At 37.1% G+C, this 20,499-nt stretch overlaps 3 protein-coding genes and 1 long non-coding RNA gene across 6 annotated transcripts in view; 3 read left to right on the forward strand and 1 right to left on the reverse strand.

Annotated features, from left to right (window-relative positions):
• Positions 1–6,388, reverse strand: part of LOC139813875 (uncharacterized) — a 57,351-nt gene extending 50,963 nt beyond the window's left edge. Inside the window, exons 1-2 of the long non-coding RNA XR_011732288.1 lie at positions 6,266–6,388; positions 5,503–5,660 (exon numbers count right to left, since the gene is read on the reverse strand). This is a non-coding gene — a long non-coding RNA (uncharacterized lncRNA). The remainder of the gene's footprint in view (positions 1–5,502; positions 5,661–6,265) is intronic.
• Positions 6,389–6,564: 176 nt separating this feature from the next.
• On the forward strand, positions 6,565–11,566 carry Surf4 (Surfeit locus protein 4). The gene is made up of 3 exons (XM_071790177.1): positions 6,565–6,766; positions 7,769–8,443; positions 8,839–11,566. Exons 1-3 carry the CDS (start codon positions 6,716–6,718, stop codon positions 8,923–8,925), a joined length of 813 nt encoding a protein of 270 aa, XP_071646278.1. The 5' UTR covers positions 6,565–6,715; the 3' UTR covers positions 8,926–11,566.
• Positions 10,833–14,648, forward strand: Smyd3 (SET and MYND domain containing, class 3). Of its 2 annotated transcripts, none has more exons than XM_071790107.1 (6): positions 10,833–10,964; positions 12,720–12,961; positions 13,044–13,348; positions 13,518–13,797; positions 13,933–14,095; positions 14,373–14,648. In XM_071790107.1, exons 1-6 carry the CDS (start codon positions 10,834–10,836, stop codon positions 14,596–14,598), a joined length of 1,347 nt encoding a protein of 448 aa, XP_071646208.1. In that variant the 5' UTR covers position 10,833; the 3' UTR covers positions 14,599–14,648. The 2 variants fall into 2 exon arrangements, with proteins under 2 accessions (XP_071646208.1, XP_071646218.1); XM_071790117.1 differs by lacking the exon at positions 10,833–10,964 and adding an exon at positions 11,722–12,543.
• Positions 14,649–14,901: 253 nt separating this feature from the next.
• LOC139820081 (rab-like protein 6) lies at positions 14,902–19,956 on the forward strand. Of its 2 annotated transcripts, none has more exons than XM_071790051.1 (6): positions 14,902–15,334; positions 15,826–16,003; positions 16,112–16,602; positions 17,049–17,854; positions 18,257–18,761; positions 18,882–19,956. In XM_071790051.1, exons 2-6 carry the CDS (start codon positions 15,877–15,879, stop codon positions 19,077–19,079), a joined length of 2,127 nt encoding a protein of 708 aa, XP_071646152.1. In that variant the 5' UTR covers positions 14,902–15,334; positions 15,826–15,876; the 3' UTR covers positions 19,080–19,956. The 2 variants fall into 2 exon arrangements, with proteins under 2 accessions (XP_071646152.1, XP_071646142.1); XM_071790041.1 differs by having other exon boundaries at positions 14,904–15,334; positions 15,799–16,003.
• Positions 19,957–20,499: the final 543 nt, after the last annotated feature.

Consider the following 20,499-nt stretch of genomic DNA (forward strand, 5'->3'; position numbering starts at 1 on the left):
GAGGAGTTCGGGACACCTGTCTCCGACGATTATTCCACGTTAAGTACATAACCAGTTTCGCAACGCGAGCTCAAATAAAGCCCCGGCTATACCGATCGATTCGCCGGATACACGGACATGCATCGCACACGCATAAGAATCGGACGCAGAGGACCGCTCGCTCGCACGCGTGCACGCATAAGATCATACGCGCGCGCGCGCATGCACGCACGCACGAACGCAGGGATGGACGGCCGAATTAGGCGAACGATTACGAATGCGGCAAATCGAATCGCGCGATAACGTACAGGGTGTCCTGGGATTGCGGTATAGTTTCTATCAATTAGGAATCCCCGGGCAATATAAAGATGATCTTTGGATATACTTTAATTCTAGAGTGATTTTCTGTTATCTATATTTTATGCAATTTAGGTATTTATGTTTATGAGTTATCGGATAATGTTGAAAACTGCAGAAATATGTTATGTCGAATTAAAGTATTACGTGTGAGACGACATAATGAGAATTAAATATATCTATATATATAATTACTTTAAAATGTACCGTTCCGGTAAATAAAATATTTTACTTAATTATATTTTATAGTCGAGATATTTTTGATTCTTTTAAAAACATAAATAAAATAATTAAAATCAAAATATAAATATTAATACAACAATGTTACATTTTTTGCGTTAAATAAATGACTAATAATAATTAATGACTGATAAAAAAATATGATATAATATTTTTCTAAACACTTTTTCCTCAAAAAACTTGAAGTTTATAAAATATCTAGGAATTTCCGCGAATTATCGCGCTTTCTCCCAGCTGCGAACTCCTTAATCAATTTGGCATCGATTTCTCTTTAGCGAAAGTTTAATTGGACGTCATCTTTTTCGCGCCTTCTTTATTTTCAGCATCAAGCGGCAATTAAACGGCACTTCTCAGCATTTAAACTTCCGTTAAACTGCAGCCCATGAGAAATTGCACAAGGAAGATGACAGTCGTTTATTTGCAAACTTAAAACTTGGCTCGTAAAAATTTCGAATCACTTATAAATTTAAGAAATATTTAATTTTAAAAAACAAATTTTTAAAATATATTAATAATCTTAGAAATATGTATATAATGGCTTGAAATTGCTCAAAGAACCGTAGATCAATTTATATTTACATTTTTATCGGATAGCAAATTCTGTATATTCGTCTTGCTGTGACGGGCATTTGCATGAATACAATTGTATTCGATAGAAGCGCGTATTGTAGTTGCGTATATTCTCTACATTAGAAAATCTAGAAAGTATCATTTATATCGATATCAAAACATTTAATCCGGATTATAAATAAAAAAATTTAGAAATCTTTGGTTGCAAATAAATCCCACTTTGATATTAGGATTTCTTTCAAGAAAACTTTTTCGTTGACATATTATATGTCTAATCAGTCTAAAGTATTTTATTACGCACTTAAATGCAATACTTAAATTATTAGGATATGTAATGTTGAAAACCGCGCAGAGTAATAGATTGTGTTTTCGTTTTTTATACAGTTCGGATTATTCGGGAAAATCCATTAGACAGTAGCGAGACGCGATTTCCGAGACACCCTCTACACGCCGTCGTATATTAGGTTCCGACCGCTGCGGCCGGACGAATACAAACGCGAATACGAATGGCAAATGGCGGGTGACAAGGCATCGGCATCTGCGCTTAATTAATGCAACACCGGCCGCAACGATACGGCGAGGAGGAGCCCATGAGAATGCTGCGGAACGATCGCTATGCCCGGACCCGGAGAGAGCAGCGGATCGTGCCTCACGGAACGACGGAACGGCGATGAGGACGACGACGGTGTCCAAACCAGTCCGGGGTATTCAATTATGCGCGCCATCGACCCGCGCCTCGTCTCCGAATCGACTCGCACGAATGAAAAAGAAAACACGTCCGGGAAACCGATTCCCTTTTTCCGCGTAAGCATCGATCGCGCCGATAGCGCGAGGCATCTGTGATCGATCTTCGTGAAAGAATAATAATAAGAGTCAAGTGGTGATTCAGCGGCGGCCGTTTCGGACTAACCAGTTCTGCGAGAGCTCAAGAGCTTGAATCTTGATTTGCAAGATTTTATGTAATTTCTCTTTGGAGTCAATTAAATTAAATTTAATCTAATTTATGAGAGATTCCTCTCCTATAAATTATTTAAATCAGTTTAATGTATATATATATATATGTATATAATTAAAGATTTTAATCTCAAAAACAAGAAGAAATGTCATTTTCTACTCCAACTATCATTTTCTAATTAACAATTTGTTCGAGAAACCTGATGTTTAAACGAAGATTTCCGTAGAGTATCATTTGGCATTGCAGGGACATTCTCGTATGTTTCTAATTAGTGCACTAATTAGGAAGTTATTACGATGTTAAATATTGAAATAATCCATTCATAATTAGAAATTAAATACTCAAATTTTGCTCGGTAGGTACTTGTAAATCACGCGGAAATTCAAAACTGTACCATCAGCCACATTATTTCTACTTGTTACTAATGAAAAACTATTACTATTACTAATAAAAAATTTCACATTATAAGATATATCTTCATCAAACTTAGCTTCAATATATATCAATCTAATTTCCTAATCTATAAATCTCTTTATATACGACAATTCCATGGCATTCGTTCTATTTATTCTTCAAATTCATCCATAAAAGTTAATCTAAAATAATGACTACTCTTACCTGTCCTATATAACAAAATGCTTTTTTCAGTCGTCAATCAACATTTGTCAAATTATAATCAACGGAGTCGTGGATCGTTCTGCCCAAGGCAAAGACACGCCAATTGCAAAGCAAATATCCAAATAATAGCGCGGCGACGCACGCGCGCCTTATTAAGCATCGGTATTTCGAGATAGGTAATAGTTCCGATTTCTTCCTCCTTCCCCTAATTTATCCTTCTCCTCGTGCGGACACCCACGAGAGGACGACCGTCTCTCTGTGTCTCTGTGCGAAAGCAATCCTCTGTATGAGATGCGACAGCGCGGCGCCAGACAGCCTCGTGCGCGCACACGCAGAGAGCCGGGTTTCTCGTCGCTCGATTCCCGCTGCGACGAACGCTTCGCGGAACGAATGCGACCACGGCTTGGTCCTCGGCTTACGTAAGTCTCGACCGTACCCGTGTGGCGATACGACCGCGACCGCCGACCACGAGGTCAGCGCGAAGGGATGCACTTGCAACCCCGCGGCGGCTTTCCAAGAAAGCGAAAACAAGTCCGAGGAGTCACCGTGTTGCGGGCACAGTGCGAGATACTTTATCTTACAATTAGACTCGGATGTTGCTGGCTTTTCTCAGAATGTATATAAGATAATTAGAATGAAAATGTGAATGTCAATATATATATGACGATGTTATACTTCATATTAAACAGATCACTAAATTCGTCCTCTTGAAAAATGATATAAATACGTAAAAATATAGAATTTCTAAAGTCGTTTCTATCAATGTTAAATTGCTGCAAAACGGGTAAAACTTATATCAGTATTTTTTAAATGTTCCTTCTTTTCAAAACATTAAAATAAATTTCATCTTGATTATGTAAGATTAATGACAATTGAGCGCAAGATTAATAATCTTCAAATTAAATAATAAAGTAATTAATAATAATTACATTAAACCTCTGCGAATGCCGATAAACTGAAAATAGTCCAACGTAAAATATTTAAAGACCTAAAATAGAGACTCGATCTCTACAAATTAAAATTAGTTATTATTAATTAAAAAGTATTTATTCCACGACTTTCTGGAGAATTGATATAAATACGTATACATGATGCTTCTCTTTATAAGCACTGGCAAAAAAAAAGTTAAATCTTTGTAAAAGAGAAAAAAAGATTTGTTCGCTCTGTCGGGGCACTTTTTTCCTTCTCCGATTAAAGTTTCCATTGGGATGTTGTAAAACTTATCCGACGAGCTTGTTTCGTAAGTTACAAGCGTACGTACGCGGAAGTTTAGCAAAGTTTCCGCGTTACTGGAAAACTACCTGTGTGTGCCATTTAGAACGCGTATATAGATGCGAGCGAGATCAACGGGCAGATGCTCGGCTCGTCAGCTCCCTTTCCTGGCCGGTCCCAAATAGGATAGGGAGTCAAGTAACTCGGCGCCTACCGGCACCGCGGCGGGCGGCGATAGTAAACCTACTCGTCTCTATTACAACTTGATATACGCGGCGTATACACGTGGTATTCGTATTCGTATTCGCGGTAGCAGATAGCGGCTATCGCGAAGCGGCATCTCGGAGCGAAAACTGTCGAGCTTCGTCGCTCGCGAGACAAAATGACGACGGTCGCATTTGTCGACTTCGTGCATTCGCGAAAATTTCGTCGAGACGCGATTCACGAAGAAAATCTCTCGCGGGACGTTAAGGAAAATCGAGTTTGAGATGAGCGAATACGTGACTCCTTGATCTCCGAGCAAAGTTCACGAATCGTAGCAATTACGATGAAGATATTCTGCCTTCGATAAAGCGAAGAACGAATTAAAGTCTAATTTTGTTATTTAGTCTCGATATAACAATTACAATATTGAAAACGAGACACTTATTGATTCGCCAAGTTCTGTATAATTATATGCATACTCTGTTTCTTGATGGAAAATTTATAAACGGAAGATGATAAATATAACAGAATGTATGTGCTCCAAATTAAAAAAAAAATTCAAGGTTTTTTCAAAATTGAGGGCTGGTTAATAGTTAAATCATATGTATGTCTTGTTTATCCTTTACATTTGACAAAGATAGACATGTAATTTAACTATCAGGTAGCTTTATCAATAAATAATTAGAACAACTTAATATAAAAAAAGTTGGTACCTATTATCAGATAAATAATATACACAGCAACTCTTTTTATTTAATCTAATAAATACCCCTTGCAGAAATTTAATACTGTAAGGGCCGGTTGTTCCAACCTGTTGGTAAACTAACTAACAGTTAAATCATATATTATATGTCTTTGTTTATCTTTTACATTAAACAAAGATAGACATATGATTTAACTATTAGTTAGCTTACCAACAAGTTTTGGAACAACCGGCCCTAAGTGATTATTTGGCTTGTGATTAATTATTTATTTATTTTGAATATTAAAAGCACTGTTTTTAATGCTTTGAATACTCAAAATAATTAATCACTAGCCAAATAATCACTTACACTGACTTACAATATTAAACTTCTAAAGGGACATTGACAGACAATTGAAAAAAGAAGCGTTATTATAATCTATCAACTTATTGAAGAATATACCCTGCGATTGTACATTAATTCTTTTCACAAAGATTTTACATACATTTTTTATTTCATAGTCGCAAGACTACTCGCTCCGTATCGTTCCAATTTTAATATATGTATGTAGATACTGCCGAAGCAGTATTGTAAACATCGAATTTATAAATACATAATGCTGCGATCTAGTGCAACGGACAGTACTGCGAATAGCAGTATTGATCAAAAATGAGTGGTACTTACCGGCGGAAGACAAGTTGTACTTATCGACGGAAAGCAAGTAGCAATCATGGCGAAACGTTGGCGATTCTTCCCGACGTTCTAGACGACAATATAAATTCCCGTTCTCTTTCAAATTGCGTCGACTTTCCGCTTATCTCCCACTGCGTTCTCCACATTCCCTGTACATAAAATGAGCTTTTAGATATATATCGGATGATTAGAAAAGTCGAAATTCATTAGTCTCAGCGTCGCGTCGTCGGCGAGATACCTCTGAAGAGATCCACGATCCTGGATATAAGTTTTCGCGTCCGCCAAGCGGTCCCATCGGATTCAACGCGTCCCTCGACGAGACACTCTGATAGAAAGAGTCACGACGATAACGATCGCGAGAAACACACCGGAACGCGCTCGAACGCGATCCTACGATCCGTAACGTACCTCGCAACCTGATCGCCATGCCATTCCAAATCTACGCGATGTTGCAATTCTCGAAATATCGAAGCGGCGTGAACTCAGTCACGAAGTAGGAAAGGAAGTATTTCGCGATGTTACAAATAAGAAATGGAAAAGATATTGCGTGACTTGAGGGGGGGGGGGGAAGCCGAACGAATATTATATCCGAATAAAATGAGAAAACGCGATATAATCTCCAGATATACACGAAAATTATAACCTCAGGATACGTAATATACATATAAGTAGAATTCAGAATATAGTTTATTCAAATATACAACTCTCCCTCCCCCCCGACATACAAATAAGTAATACCGACATAAATACGTACAAAGTGAAAATTCTCTGAAATTCCTCGCTCTCGACGAGGAGGAAGCCGGCGCGGAAGGCTCACTCCGAGTCGCGCGTCCCCCGCGTTCTTGGCGCGCGAATCAAATTCGACGCGGCGAGAGCGGCGATGACGGCGCCGGCGACTCTGCGACGACCACGTACGCAGGAAGCGATGCGCGCGCAGCCGATCTCCACATCACACTTTCGGGTGCGCGCCAGGGGCGCCACCGAGCGCGCCCGGCGCCCCCACTCACTCGCCGTCGCCGCGCCACCCCGCGCCTCCCCGCGCGCCGTGGCCGCCGCGGCCGTCGTGGCTGCCCGCGCCGCGCCGCTCCGCGTCGAGCCGAGCCGTGCCAACTGCCACTTGCGTGCGCGCACGTGTGTACGTCGGTGTGTGCATGGGTAGATTTTTTCGGTTTTTGAAAGACGGTGCGCCGTTCGGTTTTGAAAGATGGTGATCTCGCAGGAGGTGCTTTCGAGGGCGGAGGAGATCGCCGACCAGGTGAATTTTGCGTTCCCACGAGCGCTCCAGCTGTCACGACGACTCGCGCGATCCCGATCCCGACGTAGGGGGGACCCCGTGCGCGAGAAAGAGAAACGGAAGAGAGTCTGGTCCTGCGGGAGAACGAGCCGCGCTTCCTGTCAACGTCATCGTTCTCGTCGCGCATATTTTTCCATATTTTCATACGCGCGAAATTCGTATACTCTTCGCCGTCGTGATCGCGTTTCGCGCATCGTGCGGCCGCGATTAAAAAGCGACCGCGCACGATTTGCCGAGGTTATGAATTCCACAGGTGAATTCCTCCGATGTCACCCGGGGGTGGCGAGGATACGCGAGTCGCCGACGGTCAGGCTGCGACACAACGTTTTTGCGTCTCTCTTTCTCCGCTTACCGGTCACCCCGTATAGTTACACTCGTTTGATATACGGACAGATTTTCAAATCTGAGTTAAGTATTTTTTACGATTGCACATGTGTAGAATGATGACTCTGGAATTTTCGCTGATATATCGCTCTTATCATCTGTTGTTTTGTAATTTGCTTCGTACGAAAAGATAATCGAGCGAGTTTTATTGATGGAAATATTACAAGCGTATAAATGAAAATGTTACATTTTACCTGAATGTTTATGTACAATGAACCACAGTGTGGACATATGGATCTTGCTGATGCACTTTCACAGACCTACTTTTTATACCTGTGCACAACAATGTGATGCATATTTTCTGATCGGCAAGTTGCGAACAGAAAGATGATCCGTAGTCTGTGTAAGAAAGATAATCCGTATCAAACAGTAACGTAAGACTTGATAACAGAAGACGAGCTGTAAAATTTCTAGAGAATCTGCGGCTCATAAAAATGTAACTTTTGAGACACGCCAGACTTGGAGCTTCCAACAAAATTCTACAAATCATGTCCATTCCTTGACGCAATCTTTTTATTCAATTGAATTAAGTGATTAAAGCATATGTATTAAGATATTTATTTATCTGTTGCGATATAGGTAATTCGCAATGGCAAGCACGTGCTTCCAACGATGGCACGATTGTGCCTTATCGCTACATTCCTAGAAGACGGTTTACGAATGTGGTTCCAATGGAGCGAGCAACGAGAATATATGGACGCTTCCTGGGGCTGCGGGAAATTCCTGGCTACTGTCTTTGTCCTGGTAAACCTTGTTGGACAGCTCGGTGGATGTATCATGGTGATTGGCAGATGGCGAGTTAGCATAGCCTGTGGAGTCCTGTTCTTCATCGTGATCCTACAGACTATCGCCTACAGCATTTTGTGGGACATGCAATTCTTGTTCAGGAATTTGGCGCTGATAGGCGCGCTCCTGCTGGTATTGGCCGAGTCCCGGGTCGAGGGTAGATCGCTGTTCGCCGGCGTTCCTAGCCTCGGCGACAACAAACCTAAGAATTTACTACAATTAGCCGGTCGAATATTGCTGGCGTTCATGTTCATCACGCTGATCCGCTTCGAAATATCCTTCTTGCAAATACTTCAAGATATCGTTGGCAGCATCCTAATGGTGCTAGTGACAGTCGGCTACAAGACTAAGCTGAGCGCGTTGCTACTCGTCTGTTTACTGACCGCATTGAACTTCTACCATAACGCGTGGTGGTCCATTCCCGATTACAAGCCACTCAGGGATTTCCTCAAATACGACTTCTTCCAGGTAAGTTTCTCTGGTTTTACTAATTCCACCATTTATTCGTGATTGGAAAGTATCAAATACTCTTTTATTATATTAAAATTTATTACAACAAAAGACAAAGAAATTAGTTTTTTAAATATTTTATTTACAGTGCAGAGTGAAAGAAAAACTTAAGAACTATTGGTTAAATTTAAAATAGATTATTAATTTTTATGTAAGAAGAAAATTGCTAATTGCAGAAATTGTAAAGAAAGAGTTAATTTCAATTATTTTGAATCTAGATTCTAATTATTGTTTAATTTTGGAAAGATTGTAATTTTAATATAATTTGATATAAGTTGAGCTTGAGGTTTGATATAATTCTAATGTTTAATTTCATCCTCTACGCATTCTCATACATTTGTATTTCATTCCAGACACTATCAGTCATCGGTGGCCTTCTGATGATAGTCTCTCTAGGTCCAGGCGGTGTATCGATGGACGAACATAAGAAAGAATGGTAGAAATAATTTTTAAAGATATGAAGGATGTATGCGTTATTGGGTTGTTGTCACGAAAGTTAAAGCGAATTATCATGTCTCCCATCTTTGCCACCGTATGCGCTCAAAGAAATTTTAAGCGAATCGTACGTCGAACAACAAGAAAACCAATGCATGGATATCACCAATCCAGAGCGATTATTTTGACTAATCGGTTAATCGAGTTTTATATTTTAACATTACGACAAAATACTCGAAAGACTTCGAGATGATCAGTAAAACTATCCATATTTTAGGCCGGTATTCATAGTCGAGGGGATTTTATATTTAAGATCATCTTAAGTCTGGTCAAAGTATCAAGACTTCATCCAGCCAATGAAATTATCGTATAGCGTCTCGAGACAGTACTTAAGACGATCTTAAATATAAGATTGTGCTATGAGTACCGGCCTTAGAAAGTAAAGTTAGAAAGAAAAGACAAGAAAAAAGTACATACATATACATACACACATATATGATGATATATAAGATATATAAGACGGTTAATGGCATTGTACATACGACACTGCGTCTCTGATGTGGATAATGTATTTTTTTCCATATATTTTTAATTTACCTAATTTTAATTACGAACTGAGAAACGATTGTTTTAAAACTCGTATTTTAATATCGGATATATGCTTCCACTTTCCCGAATCTAACAAGGAAAGCCTCAGAACTGAACTCCACCGATTTCGATGAAACTTGGCAGGATTTGCAGAGAAAGTTCCCCCGAATGTAATGATACCCTTATTTGGGTACAGCCGGTCAACTCTGTTTTCGAGATATTTTAATAATCTTTAATAGAGTTTATTAGAGGACTTTCACATACGAGTATTTGTGGCACAGTGGATATAATAAATGCCTCATAACTTGTATATATATTCGAGTTTTTAATTAATTAATTTTTTTTATTATATAATGTTTTATACAAAAAAATACTTGTTAATATAAAGAAATTATTTTAATATAAAATATATAATATATAATTTTAACATATAATATAAAAAATATATATTATATAAATTGTAATATAAACAGTATGATATATGAAGTCTACAAATTATAAGATACTTACCATATCCACTACATTACTCATATGTGAGAGTCTTAATAAACTCTACTAAAGACGCTACTAAATTTATTATTAAAATATCTCGAAAAAGGTTACTTATTGCCTAATTTGAAATATTTGTCACCTAACATAGGCACTAAATATGTGCCTTACGAGAGGGGATATTTTCTCTTAGGTCATCTAGAGAATACTTTAGGGGGACTGACAGTATTTGAACCACTTCTTAAATCTTATTTTAATGATTTTGCATTTAGAACTATTGATACTACAGATTGGTTAAATTACTTGTATCAAAAATTTCCTAACAATAAGGAGGTAACATCGGTTGACTGTCTGCACTCAAATAGGAGTATTATTACATTCGGAGGAACATTCTTTGTAAATTCTGCCAAGTTTCGAAATCGGTGGAGTTCAGTTCTGAGGCTTCCCTTGCAGAAGATCTACGAATTTCCGGGGAGAAGAAACCCGTTGACTCTAGTTTCACTGTAACCTTCTTTTTAGCTTAATTGACTGTAAATAAGTGTTCCAAACTTGTTTTAATTATGAAATATAATAGAGAAAGAATGGGTTGTTAATGAGAAATCAGCAGGTTAAGGGTTATTATTAGGTAGCTCCAATAATATGTCATGCGAAAATAAACCGATCTTAAAATAGCGTGCGTTCGAACCTCTCTCTACATCAGCGAAACAAGGAGAGGGAAGAAAGAGAAGCAAGGAGGACGCAGTCCTATAAAGCTACTAGGGAAAGTGCAACGCCTTCTCATTTTTACTGTACAAGGCTAGCCGGCGAGAAGGTAAAACTCCAAGAAGTCTGAAAAGATGAGAATCAAGAATCAAGGGTGTAAGCGAGTACCTGTAAATAAAGGTACCACTATTTTGTACGGACAACCATTTGCCTATGTTGTAAGATCGGTGGTGCGCGACGAACGATGCGACCATTGCCTACGAAGGTAAAAATGTTTTATCAGATATATGTGTATACATATACAATATATATATATACATATATATATATATATATATATATATATATATATATATATATATAAAGATAATCTTGATAGAACCGTCTTATCCTATTGTTCCTTCCTACTGAACCTTATTTTACGCTATTAATTGTTAAAATTTTATTATCTTTATGAAGATTGCTAATTTATTGGGGTCAATTCGTAGCAAAATTGTAAAATATTTTATACAAATGTATATAAAATTCAACAATTTTATTTGATGACAATTGACACGTCTCATAATTTATCGAATAAGTATTACCGATGAAATGTCAATGATAAATGTCCCCTTATATATTGTGAATACGGCTTCTGTAATTTTTATACAAAATTATATGTAATGTATGTTGAATGACAAATTATTTAAATTCAAATTTTACACGCATGTATGCACATACATATACATTTTATATTAAATCTATTTACAAACCTTTTCAATGGTGCGAAAGTTTAGCATTAAATGTGAGGTACGAGCTCAAATTTGAGTCAACTACTTTTTGTTAGCCCGAAATTTCTAACAAATTATATAAATATTTTATTGATAATTTAGACTTATTTTTTTAACCATATACAGTTTTTGTACTTGTCAATTTTCTGTTTTTACAATATCTGAGAATATAGTGTTTTACGTTAGGTAAAACAGGTAAAAACTATAACGAATTTGAAAAATTAAACTTAAAGTCTTTCTTTTCCATTTCTATTTTAAAAGATACTAATACAAGTGCATTGAAATTTTCGGAAATGAAGGAGAGAGAAGAAAATTGTATCAGGTCTTCTCATAAATAATGTCCCATATTTTGGAAATAATTTTAAGCAATAAAAAAATACCAGAATTTTAAATTATTGCTCACAACAATATTCTTCAATTTCTAATTTAAAACATTTCACATTTGAATTAATTTTTAAAATAATGAATATTTTTGACACGAAATTCTTGGTTTTCAATTTCTCATTTAAGTCGTTCGAATTAATGTTTTAAATAATACATAATTCAACATAAAAGACAAAAAACGATATTCAACATAAAAATATTACTTATGGGATGACCTAATGGAATAAAATTTGTAAAAAGTACATTAAAAAGATGGGATGTACAAATTGCTAGAAACAGCTGTTGAATTAAAAATCTGCAAAACTAAATATGCATTTCTATTTTTATAGTAACTTTATAAAACTTTATAAAAAATAATTGTTATAACCGTTATAATTTTTATTTCAATTGAAATACTACGCCACGAATGATCTATTGAAGAAAAATGCAACATGTTAAAAATTTGAGGTTATGAACAATACCGGTGTTTCGCTCGTCGAGCGAAAGTTTGAGTTAGGTTAGGTTAGATTGCGCTTTAGAATCTTCACGTTTACGAAAAACCGAATGTTTCGTAAATATAATTTACACCTGTGCTTGCAAAATGAGTGGCGACATAGTAAAAAAAGGAACAACAATCTTTACCGGCAAGCCATTCGTCTTTACTCTTAACTCGAAGCACAGGACTACTCGATGTGACAATTGTTTGAAGAGGTATAGAACAGCTTGTGAAATTGCGATATTTGCCATTTAATGATTTTCTATCACATTGTTTTAAATTATTTCGGATGGGATTAATTTTATGTATGATAAATTACTATCAAGTAAGAATGCATTTAGCGTACACTGCATAGTACCTCATGAGTATCTCATGTGATTTATCATTGCAGCGGGAAATTGTTAAAGTGCTCAGGCTGTCAGTATGTGTACTACTGCGACCGGAATTGTCAGAAAGAATCGTGGCCGATACACAAGGCAGAGTGTGCACGTCTGAAGAAGGTATCGCCGAAAGTGTTGCCAGATGCAGCCAGACTTATGGCGCGTATAATTTTCAAGCTCAATCAAGGTGGAGCCGATGAAGTGGGCTATTACACTGATAAAAACTTTAGGAAATTTAAAGATCTAATGTCCCGTAAGTACTTTCGTATCTTCCTAAGAAAGACGATATTAAGAACCATGAATATATATAATCAACTTGCATCTCTGGACTGTAGATTATTCGGACATAAAAGTGGATGCAAAACGACAGGAGCATTTCGTCATGCTGTACGGAGTTTTACTCCAATTTCTCGACGAGGCACTTATGCCCAACATCGCGGAGCTGATGGGTATTTATGGCAGGATATGCACTAACTGTTTCAATATCCTGGATGTCAATATGAATACCATTGGAGCTGGCATCTATCTGGGAGCGTCTGTGATGGATCACAGTTGCAAACCTAACGCGGTCGCCGTTTTCGAAGGGACCACCATCATCGTCAGAACGCTGACGGATCTTCCCTCTTTGGACTGGTCACAGGCAAGCATTGACAAAGACGCAAACTCCAATAGTCGAAAAACATTTGACCTTTTTAGTCTAACTCTCAAAAATTCAATGAAATTGGTCTTACTAATAATTTAAAAGCGGTTTAATATAATTATAGGAAATGTTTTACATTTCGGAATCTGTATAATTTTATTTTGCGCAGGTAAGAATCTCGTACGTCGATTTACTTAATTCTAATAAGGACAGACGCGAGGAGCTGCACAGTTCGTACTATTTCTGGTGTGATTGCGAAAGATGTAAACAAGAGGAACCAATGGCCGAAGCGGCCGCATGTCCGAACTTATCGTGCGACTCGCCGTGTTCGGTTGAAGCTGATAAGTGCGAGAAGTGCGACACCAAGATATCTGTAGAATTTAAGGAGACATTTCGAGAAGTCGTCGACTTTACCGCTCATCATTTGGAAAAAATGAAAACTATGGCTTGTATCCTTTCAAGATTCACGTTAAGAAATCTAATAATATTTTTTCATCTCAATAGATGTATCAAATTTTGACGTAATGCATTTGTTCTATACAATAATAAACATTTCCTTTATATTTCCTTATTAATGGCAATAGATCTTGATGTTAGTAAGATATGTTTGAAGAAGCAGAAGGGTGTAATGCATAAATTTAATATACAGCATGTCCGTACTCTAGAAATGGCTCATATTGCGGCTATGGATCTGGAGTGTTGGGAAGATGCGGAGTTTTATGGCAAGGAACTCATGCCAGGATATTTGTGAGTGATCATTTATATAACGTATATAGATAATAAGATAATTCACAAATCATTTTCTAACTTTCAAATATTAATGTCAATGTCTTTTATTTTTTGTATTTGCTTATTTTATTTATTACAACATTGTAATAAGTCGTTAGAATGTACACGTGCTATAATTAGCTGAGAATAATTAATTCGAACTAATCGCCTAATAGCGATTCTCCCTGGCGGGTTTTAATAAATGAAAGTTAGAAAATTAATAATCCCAAGTTGAGTATATGCGATCGTTTTTCAGATTGTATTACGGGGAAGTACACCCTTTGACAGGGTTGCTATATCTCACGACGGGAAAGATGCAGTTGCACTTGGGAAAACCGAAAGAAGCGCTCAAGGCGCTGAACAAAGCGAGCATGGTGTTAATGATAACACATGGTGATAAGCACTCCTTGATGAGGGAGGAATTGAGACCTTTGCTCTATCAAGCTGTTATGGAGTCGAACAGTGATACTCACGGCGCGTAGCAATCTTATATTTTTGTAATTTTTAGTAATAAATTATTTTTTAAACGCGAGCTCAACGCATTGCTCGATGACCAGCTCAACATATTTCTCTTTTGTTTCCCTCATATGCTGATTATTATCATTTTTCCGAGAGCATAGATATTTTAATTATTAATACATTTGTTAAAGCATTAATTTTTATATATTTTTTTGTATATTGTTCGTAATATCATGTCTATGATTAATTAGCTTAAATTGCTTAAATCTATTTAAATTTTAAATAATCAAATTTAAATTTAAAAAAAATTGGGACGGTATATATAAAAAAAGAGAAATAAAAATGCTATACGAGAATAGAGCGATCGATATTATATTTTTCTCGAAAAATCGAACTCGAGACGGTAATTAGTCTAGATTTTTTCGCATTTTTCTTTGCGTTTGAAATAAAGTAAATAAATGTAAAGTAAAATTAGCTCTAGCGATGTAAAGAGAAGATGAGAGGAAAATTGCACTCGAAGATTAATTTGGAGAGATCTGCGGTTTTGTTACTGCGAGGGGGGTTTATCGACGATCGATTTTTTATGAATGGGCACGTCGAGAGTGGTCGAGAGCAATTGTTGGCGCTGCCAACTTTGCGGCGTCGAGAAAGAGAAAGAGAGAGAGAGGAACAGCTGCTGCATATGACAGCTGTCTCAGAGCGGAGTCGCATCCAGAGATCCGGCTTCGTTCACGGGGTTCGGAGCGTGCGACACATGTGGTAAGTGCGATTTCACCCGAATTTCTGACAAATCCTCGGGATGATCCTGGCCGCGCGATTTGTTGAACTTTCCCGACGATACCGTGAAAAAAATTCGATTTGGGTTAGAGTGTCGGGTCTCATCGTACGCGAGGATGCGTGAGCCTTAATTGTTCCAATGCTTACATACCTCCTATCCCCCTCCGGGATATGTTTCGTGATAACGAGGTGGACGGAATTCGTCGCCGCTGTAATAATCGTAATAATAGTCAAGTAGAGCAATCAAGTTCTTTATCGTTATCGCAATGTTTTTAGTTCGCGTTGCAAACCACAAAGTGTCCTCCAATAATCGCGTTAAAAACGAAAATTGTGCAGTCTTCATGTCTTTTATTCAATAAAAAAATATTTATGTTACTATTTTGTAAGTATTTTTATGTTATTTTTGCTACATTTTTTAAATATTTATTTTGATATATTTTCTACAGGTGTTTGTGGTTGATTCCCCTTTTTAGGCATCAAAGTTAATTTCTTGGACCGATGCTTCTTTGAGGAAAGATTGCACGATGTTTTCTGCCATTAAAAGACTAGCCGGAAAGTCTGACGGAGTCGGCAATGCGTCTCCCAGACCGGCCCACCAATCCATGCCGACGAATCTTCAGAGAAAGTTCGCCAAAGGCGTGCAATATAATAGTAAGTACATGTATGTAGATGATGCTAGAATGATGATGTAGAACAGCTTTAGATGTAGGTGATCGATGGAACACCAGTTGTAATGCAAATTTTACGTATTATTTTTAGTGAAAATAATAATAAAGGGGGACAGGAATGTAGGAAAGACATGTTTATTCTATAGACTGCAGGGGCAAAAGTTTATCGAAGAGTATATACCCACGGAAGAGATACAGGTGGCGAGTATACAGTGGAATTACAAAGCCACCGACGACGTGGTCAAGGTGGAGGTATGGGATGTTGTAGATCGCGGCAGACGCCGGCGGAAGTTGGAGGGTCTGAAAATGGATAACGCTCCGACTAACGCGGAAAACGCGATCGAGGAACCCGCTCTAGATGCCGAGTTCCTCGACGTTTACAAGGGTACCAACGGCGTCATTATCGTGATGGACATCACGAAGAACTGGACGTTCGACTACGTACAGCGTGAGCTGCCGAAGATACCTAGCCACATACCCGTCATTGTCCTCGGCAACCACTGCGACATGTCGCATCACAGAACCGTCACCGCAGATCACGTGACGTACTTCATAGATTCGCTCCATGAGAGAACTGCACAAGTAATTGATTTATTTATTAATATAATGATTTATTGTGTGTCACGCAAATGTTTCTCCAGTAGTGAACTAAAAAAAGTTTGAATCAGCATGTCCAGCAAGAATTTAATTGGAATTATCATAATTTCTTAATTTCCAAAATTCTTAAAATTAAGAAATTATTGCCATTTTATCACAATTTAACAGTTCTCAATATTTTAATAAATGTTATTAAAACATAGTACCATATCGTATTTTACAAGTTTTAGTAATACTAAGGGATTCCGTATATAATTGAGAGAGAATTAAAATTTTTATAAAATTATATTTTATTAACTTGATTTTATCGAGTTTATCATTTTACCTTGAAAAAAATTTATCAGTCCATGTAACTTATATCGAGCAATGATCACAAATCCATCCCAACTAAAACAGTTCATTTAATTCTGAATTTATATGAATTGTTACAGGTGAGATACGCGGAGTCATCGATGCGAAATGGCTTCGGCCTAAAACTGCTGCACAAATTTTTTAATCTACCATTTCTGCAGCTGCAACGCGAGACATTGCTAAAGCAGCTCGAGACTAACGAGGAAGAGACGCGTCTGACTGTCCAAGAGCTCGATCTCTTCCAGGACAGCGACGATGCTGACTACAACAAATTCCTGGACAATCTCGTGAATCGTAGAAGAGCCCTTGCCGATTCAGTGTCCGCCAGTAATCTAGTCTCAAATGTTCCGTCGTCTATGAGCAACTATCATCTTGCACCTTCCAACGCGAATGCTGTTGGAGAAGTCAAAAGGTCAACCTCGATGCCCGGTCCGATCGGCGGCGGAACTCCAATACCGATGAAAAATTTAGAGATGAAATCGTTACCGAGAAAAGAGAGTTCTACGACGAGCACATCAGATAACGTATCTAATTCTACGAAAACGTCACAAATTTCGACAGCATCCATTTCGCAAAATTCCGCTGCTAAAATAGAAGCGGCTAAACCGGCTGAATCTGCCAATAACAACGGCGAGAGAAGAGATTCGCTTAATCGGCCATCACTTATGTCCAAGATCTTCGGTCATAAGAAGGAAGACGAGACAGACGGGAAACTGCCAAATATTAAAAATGTTAGTTTAAACGCACCGTTGACTAGTGTCGAAGACTTCGTGCCGGATGGAATGCTGGACAAATCGTTTTTGGAAGGCTGCAGTATGAGCTCCAACTCCCTCACTCCAGAGCCAGATCCTGTACCTGTAGCTCAAGAAGGTGCAGAATCTGAGAGGTAAATGCACAGCTTTCTAAACTATCTTCTAATTACAAAGCAAATTGCTTTTTACAAACTTATTTTCATAATTAAATATATTAAATTATTATCAAACCTTTCTATTAATATTAAAAGAAATCTGTTTAAAATTATCATTATTATTAAAACAAAAAATCTGTAATTCTTCTATTTATCTTCTTTCATTTTCCCCGTGCATATCAATGGTTATTTTCTATCCGTTGTAAAGTTTTTTTAATAATATAATTCTTTCTATTCTTCAGTATATTATAAATACAATCAATACACAATAATTACTAAGAATTATTTTCCATTTTATATATCATCAAAATTATAACTATACAGTATTAATATTAATAGTAATAGTATTAATATACATTACAATACGATTTTTTCACACAGTGATGTGGAGACTGGTAATCCTCTGGTAGCCGGTTATGAGGATGACTTGTCGTCCATCGAAGAAGTAGTTTCTCCTGTACAGCCAAAATTAGCAGAGAATCCGCTGTCCAAACAAAAACACAAATTAGAACCATTATCAGGCCCAGAGATAAATATCGAGAAGCCAATACAAGTCACGAAACGCGACTCTGTTTCCTCTATAGAGCAAGAATTGCGTATCTCCAATGAATATGAGCAACCGAATGAGCAATCAGACATAAACTCAGACGCTTTTGATAACTGGTTACGACGAGATTCCAAATGGCGGCAAAGTCCTGAAGGAGGTGAAGATGTGAGTAGCACTAGTACGAGGAAGGATAGACTGGAATTGAGCGATAAGAGTCTGGATGTTAGCGTGACGAGTTCCAATGTTCATTTGGAGCTGCTCGATGATACTAGCATGCGCCAGGTGAGCTCCAATGCCAGTAGTCCGGTGATGAAGGAAAAAAAGAAACACAAAGAGAAGGTAATTGTCTTTAACAGTGACATATAAAAGATTGTTAGTTGAACTAGAGAACGTATTCCTTTCAATTATCATGATTGATTTTGAATTATGGATTTATTACTTATTTTTTACCGATTCCAGGGAGATGAGAAGGAGAAGAGGAAAAAGAAAAAGTCAAAAGACAAGGATAAGGATAAAGAGAAAACGGAGAAGACCGAGAAGAAGAAGAAACGCTCGTCGCATCGAACGAAGGAAGATCGAGAGCGAGACGAGCTTGAGGAATTTTTGAACGGCTCGGTCACGAGAATGGGCGTTGATGTGGCCTACGAAGCGATTTAGCATTCCGGAATTATTATCAGTAATAATTTTTAAAAGCCACGCATCTTCCAAAAGAAGAAGTCTTCGCTCTCCAATGTAATATATGTTATGCTCTCGAAAGCGGAGAAATAAGATTTTTCTCGAAAGAGAAATAATGTACTTCGGATTGCGATCTATTAATCTGCGAAAGAATACATTCATTTTCCGCAAACTCGGCGAGACGTCCGTTCTGAGTCACTTTGACCTACGTTTCAGTCGGGTTCGGCATTTCAGTCTGCCACGATAAAAAAATTGTGATTTTATTAGGAATATGCTTCGGCGATCAAACCTGCACTTATTTATATTGCATTTCTTGAATGCCGATTTTTAACGAGTATTCGAAAAATCCATATATGGCGATGAGTTTGTTGCGTGAATGGATATAATATTGCGAATATCTTTTACCCCGTACGTGATATCACGTGATATGACGACTGCGGCCAGTATTCATAGTTGGATCTTATTTCGAGACCGTCTTAAGTAATGTTTGAAAGTGCTACGGCTCTGTGATTAGTTTATGACATCTTAAGATTGTACTTAAGATGGTGTTAAATATAAGAACCGATTATGAAACTGGTCTACGTGACATTATAATGGCATATTTACGAAATTATTTATTAAACTTCTATTTTCAATATTTGTGTTCACTCGCATTAAGATTTATATGTATATTTATCGTTGATATCATTTTTATAAATCTTCTCTTTAGCTTAACACATATGCTCTGTCCTTGTTGAATATAATTCTTTTAAAGAAGTTATCCTATATAAGAATGTTATGTTATTGTTGTATTTTTCATAACGATGTATAGCATTGTATGATCATTGCAGCTTTATGTTAATAAATATATATACAAATACGTGTTTACGTTCTTGTCTTTATAAGAAGGTGAAAAGAAGGACGGTAAAGCGGATAAAGAGTTTTAAAAGTTCTATAAACATTAAGTTTCTAACAGCCCAATAGCTCTTTTCAGTAATTTAATCTGGATACATTTGCGTCACTATATCCTTCATATTGGAATTAATCGTTGGTCAATCTAATCCCAGATCAGAATAAAATGATCAAAAGAAATATTTAAAAAAACAGATAGCTGGAAATAAGCGGTAAAATCCCGAAAATGTTAGCTTGGAATTAAGAAATCAATTTTACATAAGATTTACTTGAAGCCTTTTTTTTATAGAATCTTGTAAAAATATAATAAAACACAACGTAAATTGCATAACACAAGATGTTTAGCTACCATTATTTATATAATGTGATATTTTATTTTAATATTAGAGTAGAGACATTGGCTTGTAATCATATAAAATTTTTGCAAACGTGTATTGCCAGAAAATATTATTGTAGTTACACATCATGTATCAAAATTACTCGATAATCTTTCTTTGTGTATCATATTTTA

The sequence above is a fragment of the Temnothorax longispinosus genome, chromosome 1 (genome assembly GCF_030848805.1).
Source record: "Temnothorax longispinosus isolate EJ_2023e chromosome 1, Tlon_JGU_v1, whole genome shotgun sequence".
NCBI lineage: Eukaryota > Metazoa > Arthropoda > Insecta > Hymenoptera > Formicidae > Temnothorax > Temnothorax longispinosus.